The sequence below is a fragment of the Trichechus manatus genome, unplaced genomic scaffold (assembly GCF_000243295.1).
Source record: "Trichechus manatus latirostris isolate Lorelei unplaced genomic scaffold, TriManLat1.0 scaffold00060, whole genome shotgun sequence".
NCBI lineage: Eukaryota > Metazoa > Chordata > Mammalia > Sirenia > Trichechidae > Trichechus > Trichechus manatus.
In genome coordinates this window covers 5,495,329-5,503,236 of record NW_004443996.1, presented here as the reverse complement: position 1 = coordinate 5,503,236, position 7,908 = coordinate 5,495,329, and the positions used below count along the sequence as shown (strand labels likewise).

The 7,908-nt window shown below is 40.0% G+C and overlaps 1 protein-coding gene across 1 annotated transcript in view; it reads right to left on the bottom strand.

Moving 5' to 3' along the window:
- The window catches only part of RPS6KA6 (ribosomal protein S6 kinase A6), a 237,072-nt gene that overhangs the window by 130,010 nt on the left and 99,154 nt on the right, over positions 1-7,908 (bottom strand). The window contains exon 2 of the mRNA XM_004378878.2: positions 3,435-3,494. Within this exon, the coding sequence (XP_004378935.1) occupies positions 3,435-3,494 (60 nt within the window). The remainder of the gene's footprint in view (positions 1-3,434; positions 3,495-7,908) is intronic.

Here is a 7,908-nt window from a genome sequence, read left to right as displayed (position 1 = left end):
GTAGTTCAAGTGGTTTTTTTCTACTGGAAAGTCATCTGGTGTTTTATTTTGGATGCCTACTGGAACCATCCTGTCCTGTTTTTGTAAATGTTTTGATATTATCTGCTGTCTTCAGGGCATTCAGTAGTTATTTTTCTTGTTTATTGATTTTAGATTTGTTTGTTTCATCCTTTTTTTTGTTTAATTTGGCTACATCTGAGCAGGCGAGCTGTGTGTTCTTTGTTGTTTACTCATCTGTGGGCATGATACTTTTCACCAGCTTCTCCAACTGGCAGGGTCAGTTGCTCAGATATGGTACAGCAAGACGGTTATAGCCAAATAGGAGTTGCTGGGATGGGTTGTTTGTGGCACTTACTACAGCCACCAGAGCAGGTTGGTAATCAATGCAGGGCAGGTGCCAGTAGGCCTTGCCTGTGCTGCTTGGTGGTGTGATGTTTAGCGCACGGTGCCGGTAGGCAGGATGGAGGTGGGAGATTGTGATGTGTGGAGCTAAGATGGGTATGGCAGAGAAGAAAGAGGAACAGGAGCCAAAAACACACAAACAAAAAAGAGTGCTAGGGGAGCCTGCCGTTGGAGTGGAGAGTTGAGAGACTACAAAATGGAGAAAAACAAAAAGGGGAAGTAGAAGAAAAAAAAAAGAAATAAATAAACAAATAAAAATTAGAGAGAAAAAAAGAACAGCAAAGCTCCCAGGGATCCCACTGGTGTGGCTACGAGGTCTGGGGAAGTTGTTCCTAGGTGTTGAAGTACAGCCTGGCTAGGAGCCATAGAGGTATTTGGTGCCAGGTATCCAGGGGAAAGGAAGAGAAGGAAAGTATAGAGAGACAAAAAACTGAGTAATGAAGAAAGACAAAAAGGAAAAAAGAGGGAAAAGAAAACAAAACAAATTAAAAAAAAAGAACAAGAAAAGCTGCAAAAAAACAGAAAAAAATAATGCGAACAAAGAAATACCCTCAGGGTAAGCTGAGGGGGTAGGTCCCAAGCTGCACAGCACCGCCCAGCCAGAACGGGCTCCCAGCTCGAGAAAAGAAAAGGAAAACAAACAAACAACGGAAAACAAACAAACAACAAAAAGCCCCGGGATCTCACCAGCATGGCAGCACGGACCAGGAAGCAGTTCCACACTCGAATGGAGCTCCACAGCCCCTCAGGAAGAAGCAAAGATGGTGCACGGAGCCAGGTATTTGAGCAAAAGGAGGGGGAGGTGGTGAGAGGTAAGAAAGAAATCAAAAGAAGCAGAAAAAAGTAACACCAGCAGTCAACAAATGGCACTCAGGGAGTCGGCCAGCACGGGCAGGTGGAATCCAAGCAGCCGGTGCTTCCTGGCCAAGAGATTGTGGCCACGGGAAGCAGAGGAGGCCGAGTGCGGGTGAAGAAGGGTGCGGGGTGGGAAAGTGTATATCGCTATTTACCGGTTGTTCTGTCTCCTGCTGGAAGCTCCGTGAAGCTGCTTTCTCGCAGCCCCTGTTCACTGGTCTCTGATAGGAGTCCTAGATGGCGGATCGGCACTGCGTTAGCTAACAGAGGACCTTTGCATGTATGTCTCCCTGCTCTCTGTTCTCTGTCAGTTTCTTATTCCATTCTGTGTTTGGCTGAGTTCTTTATATCTTCATTTGATGTTTAGGGTTTCAGGATTGCTGTTTTCTCTGTTTGGCTTAGTTTTTCGGATCTTTGCTGTGGAGGGATGGTGTGGTGCTTCTGCCTAGAGCACCATGTTGCCAGATATCTCTCAAGGAAATGGGTTTTAAATAAGCTCAGGTTATCCCTGTGGTTACATATTGCCAAGTTAAATCTTTTCTACCCTGAAGTTGAAGATACTCATATGTAATTTAATTTAGAGGATTCTGTAATCCAAATAATATACTGGCAAGTAAAAATTCCATCCATTACACTTAAAATGGGTGAATTTTATGGTATTAAAACTATAGTTCAATAAAGTCATTTGAAAAAAAAACCTCATGCATAAGAATTTCTGATAGGAAAGCCTGTCCTATATTTTGCACTGCAGTTGATTTTTTAATAATTAAATTTGCTTAATATCAACTCATTTGAATATGTTTCTTTAACTGACAATTTTTTTCCTTTCCCATCATTTTCTCTCCTTATATGCTAATACTGAGGCTTAACAAGTTAGTAAGAGTACTCACAAGGCCAACAGATGAATGGATAAACAAAATGTGGTACATATATACAATGGAGTACTACTCAGCTACTAACAGAAATGAAGTCTTGATACATGCTACAATATGGATGGAGCTTGAGAACATTATGCTGAGTAAAATAAGTCAATCACAAAATGATAAATGTCATATGACCTCACTTATATAAAAAGACAAGAACAGCCAAATGTATAGAGACCAAAGTTTATTAGTAGTTACCAAGGGTGGGAGGGAGGAGGAAGCGGCGGGGTGTGTTTACTGATTATGGAATATTGAGTTTCAGTTTAAAATAATGGAAAAACCACATTAATTAAGGGTAGGGCTGCACAGCTGATTAATATAACTGCTGCCAATAAGTTGTACACCGGTAAAAAGTTGAATTGGCAAACACTGTGTGATAGATATATTTGCAACAACAACAACAAAAAGAGTAGCTGCTGAGGTTACTTATGTACAACCAAACACCTCATGGGATTTGATTCCTTGGTTTTGAGGTTTAGGATCATGGATTCATGGGACATACTAGTTAATTGGCCTAATAATGTATTTAGTGCTCCTCTTCTACCTCCTAGTTCACTGCATACGGCCTGGGGTTTAAAACTTGTAAGTGGCCATCCAAGGCACAACAATTGGTCTCTGTTCACCTGGAGCAACAAAGGAAGAAGGAGGGTCAGGAATAGGAGGAGGAAATAGAATGTGTGGCTAATTGCCTCCATGAACAACTGCCACCTTTGCCATGAGACCAAAAGAACTGGATTGTGGCTGGCTAAAATTACTGAACATTTTGATCAAAGATTCCATAGAAGAATCCTGACCAAAAGGGGGAAAATGCAGAATAGAATTTCAAATTCTCATGAAATCCAGACTTTTTGGAGCCATGGAGGCTTGATGAACCCCTGAAACTATTACTCAGAGATAATCTTTAAACCTTAAACCAAAAATATCCCCTCAAGTCTTCTTAAAACCAAACAATAGTTTAGCTTAACTAGTAAAGAATGTCTGCACTGAGCATTGTGCTCTTTAAAGATCTATCTATATGAGATCAAATTTACAACAGCAACTAGAAAGATTAGATAGGAAACTTAGGGGGCAATGAGTCTATGTGAATGGAGAAGGAAGAATTTGAAAAAGGAGGGTGAGAATGGTCACACAACTCAAAGAATGTAATCAATGTCACAGAATTGTGCATGTAGAAATTGTTGGATATGGGTTATGTTCTGCTGTGTACACTCTCAACAGCAACAAAAATAAAATATTAAAAAAAAGAGTACTTACGTGGCTAGAATCTGCTTCTCCTTCTTCCATTGGTTCATCAACCATTTTAAGACCATTTACCTGAAAAACATTGTTCAAAAGTTGAAGTTTGGGAGTATTAAAACAATAGTAATAACTAAGAAAAATGTAACTATACTCATTCCCCTTCACAATCCAACAAGATCCATGCTTAAACACTATAGGACAAAGGATACATGGAAGGTACTTAGACGAGGAACACTATTAATATGGTTTCCAGATTGTTCTTGAGAATCCTTGATTTTCAGAGCTTTATGTTTCATTTTAGATTGTTTAGAGCTTTGCTATTATGGATGATGATATGCTAAATTATACTAAATATACGACTTACGTATTTCCATTAAGACAGTCTCTCACCAAATATTTATGAGATCAAAAAAAGAAAAACAAAAAACTTCCACAGAGGAAACCTATTGTGGGGATATATCCAAAGCAAATTAGGATGGGAAGAGTTAGAGTTGTATATAATTATAGTGTTGTAAATTATTCTCCTTACATTCAGCTCAATTCAATTCTATGAGATACTATACAGAAGAAAAAATAAACTGAAAACAAGGGATAAAAGTGGACATGAAAATAAAATTGTTTTAACATACAAATCTCAGTAAGTAATAATACTTACTCTTTAACCACTACTTCAGGAAATAGTATAGAGAATTTAGATCAGAGGTTGGCAAACTACGTTTTTGTAACTGAAGTTTTACTGGAAGAAAGCCATAACCTTTTATTTACATATTAACTATGGTGTAAAATATTTACTATGTGGCCCTTTATAGGAAAAGTCTGCCAAATCCTAATGAAGGTGTCTGAAAATTAAGCAATAGCAAGATAGTCTAGAGAAAAATAAATTTTACAACTGTGCATTTGTAAATGTGCACAGAATTTTTTTTTTTATAAAAGGGGAAATTTAAATAGAGCTTCTGGTGGGTGACAGCCAAAATGAAGTAAGTCCACTAACCCTCTCTCTACCCGATTATAAACTAAATACTCTGAAATACAAAAAGAAACTACCTGAAAACTAAACAATAGCAAGTGGATTAGGTAGGGAGATCAAAACTTGAGTAATAACTGGTACTCTGATGAATTTCCTGGGTTTACTTTCCTCCTTTATTTCCTTGTTTGATCCAAGGACAGCCTGAGTCATGGAACTCTACAGTGAGCAAGAAAAACAAAAATCCAACAGAAATCCCACTTTTTAGTCAAAGGACCAGGAAAAGATGCTGATAAGAGCCAGTAAGTATAGGGAGAACACCCAGTTTTGGGGTTATTTTTTGCTTTTTTTTTTTCCTTTTTCTGACTCCCAGTCCTACTCCAAGGCAAGCCTAGATCAAAAGAAAGTCTATCTCTCTGGCCACAAGAACCAGGAAAAGAGGCCCCTGTGATACAAAAAGTGTGGGAGTAGTCATCAATATGTTTCCTCCCCCCAATATCTTTTCACTTCACCCCCAGCGCAGTCACCAGCTGTATAATAGCAAGAAAGGTTAAGATTCAGAGAAACCGATACTTCTTGCCAAAGAAACCAGGATAAGGGGCCCCTGGGAATCGGGAAGTGTGGAAGAAATCACGGCAAGGATAGGATGGGAGAAGGAGATCCCCCAATTCTGTGTAAAAACTGACACAGGTCTCAGTCTTCATGTCAAATTGCACGTGTGCAGAATAGAATTAAAGAAGTATAACAAAAGTTTTGAAAACTGAATTACAATATCAACCACTATTCAAATGTCAGACATATATGCAAGGGGCTGACCTAAACAGCATAGCAAAAACTCTGAAAACTGAATTAACACTGGAAGCATTATCCAGAGAGGGTGAGACAGAGCTTGGAGTCTGAATATAATCAGGTATATTGCTTGCTAAAGCAAAAAAAGAGAGAGAGAGAGAGAGAATTCTTCAGAGTATTTTAACAGGACCCAGAGTCTCAAAACATAACATTCAAATGGCATACAACTGAAAATAACTCGACATACAAAAAATACAAGAAAAAACACACAAGCAAGAAAATGTGACCAATTCTCAAGGGAAAAAGAAAATCAACAGGATGACTCTGATGTTGAAATTATCTGAAAAAGACTTTAAAGAAGTTATTATAACTGCTCCTTTGAATAAACGCACCTGAATGGAATGATAAAAATTTTTCAGAAATAGAAACTATAAAAAAGAACCAAATATAAATAATTTTAGAACCAAAACATAATATACGAACTTGTTTAAAAAAAATATGCCATGTGCTCTATGAAAGAATGGAGATGACAGAAGAAATAACAAACTTTAAAACAGATCAATATAAATTATCCAATATGAAGATGAGAGGAAAAAAAATTAAAACAAATGAACAGAGCCTCAGAAACATATGGAACAGTATCAAAAGGGCTAAAATCCCTGTCACTGGGATCTCACAAAAAACATAAAAGATTAATGCAGAAAAAATTGTTAAAGAATAGATGAAAATTTAGTGAAAGACATAACTTTACAGACTCAAGAAGGCAGTGAACCCCAAACAGGATAAAATTTAAGAAAGTTACCCCAAGATACCTCTTAAATAAACTATAATAAAGAAGATCAAAAACCACAGTCTTCAGTATGGATTACACCTCAACATAAAGAAAAGAAAAATCCTCACAATTGGATCAATAAACAACATCATGATAAAAGTAGAAAAGGCTGAAGTTTTCAAGGATTTCATTTTACTTGGATCCACAATCAACACCCATGGAAGCAGCAGTCAAGAAATCAAAAGACGAAGGAGGTGGGGCCAAGATGGCGGAGTAGTCAGATGCTTCTGGTGGTCCCTCTTAAAACAAAGCCATGAAAAAACAAATAAATCGATTGTATATGACAATCTAGGAGCCCTGAACATCAAAGGTAAAGGTGAGGAATCGGACTGAGTGGCAGGAGGAGGGAGAGATGATTCGGAAGTAGCGAGGAGTTGCCAGACCTGACCTGGGGTGAGCTGGCATCCTTCAGGCCGGATCAGCTGGCGTGCTCAGTGAGGCAAGCAGTGGTGTTCAGGAGGCGATTTCCACATCCAGAGAGACCCAGCGGCAGAGAGTTTACTAGAGACTCCAGAACCAGTAAAAGCGGTGCTCAATCAGCAATGGATAAGTAAGGCATCTGACCTATTGTGCAGATCAAAAAACAACCCCTTTGGGAAAAATCTCTCTCCCATTTACCTGCCCCCTCCCTGCTCTGCACTGCGGTCTCAGGCTGCCTTCAGGGACTACTGCATCCCCTAGGCCAGAAGTAGGACCCATCAGGTGTCCTGAGACATTTTCCCGGCCTTGGAGAGACAAAAATTAACAAACAGGAATAAATAATCTGTCACCTCCCCTAAACTGGGAACTTAGGGTAGGCACAGCTCCTTTGCCTAGGCAGAGACATAAGGGGTCCATGGACTTTGAATGCCATTCACCACTGAATGGACTTTTGTGGGCCAATTTCAACAGCGTAGGCCTTCATTAGCACAGTACAACAGGGTATATACCTGAAAACTAACTTCAACTGTCAGCTATATGGTGGAGTGGTAGGTTTGTGACATTTGACACCCCTCTGCCCATTAAGCAGGGTCCTCACCTACCCACATCAGGGGCCTGATGACTGGCAGCTCCACCCGTGCCACCTAGCCACCTGCAACAGGGGTCCAATCATAAGTGGTGCCTCCCACTCCTTACAGCCAACAGTATTGGGTGCCCATAATCCAGCTGCAAAACCCACCCACGTACAAGCTCCAGGGAACCAGGACACGCTCTCCTCCCAGAAAACTCAGGGGCAGCCGTCAGTCCCCTGCCTTGCTCAGTGCGTGAGCCCTTACTGCAGCCAGATATTTGTGCCTACTCCAAACACCGCTCCCCATCTAGGACTGTAGGTGACAGCCTGCTCCACACACTTCATGACCCACTACCTGGACACCTGAGCTGAATCCATAAAAGAAAAGTAAATGGACTCGCAAACTCACATTTTTAGTAACAGATTTAACCACCTGATGACAGGATGTTAGAGCTTCAAAGGCGACAATAATCAAAATAAGTCACACAGGCTGCCTATCCGGGCATATCAAAACAAAAGAAAACAGGAAGCAAGCACAGAGTAACCAACACAAAATAAATAAATATAATAACTTATTAATGGCTCGGAGACAACAGTCAATATCAAATCACATAAAGAGGCAGAACATGATGGCTTCAGCAAGCACGCAAGACAAAAGAATCAAAAAATCTTTCAGAAGAAAACTTCTTGGAACTACCAGAGGAAGAATAATAAAGATTAATATACATAACTCTTCAAGAAATCAGGAGTTCCGTACCAGGGATGGGAGGGGTGGGGGGGGAATACTAAATAGGCAATAGACAAGTGGTATCTTGGGTGAAGGGTCAGACAGTACACAATACAGGGGAAACTAACACAACCTGTACAAGGAAAGGTCACGGAGGCCCCATGGACACATCCAAACTCCCCGAGG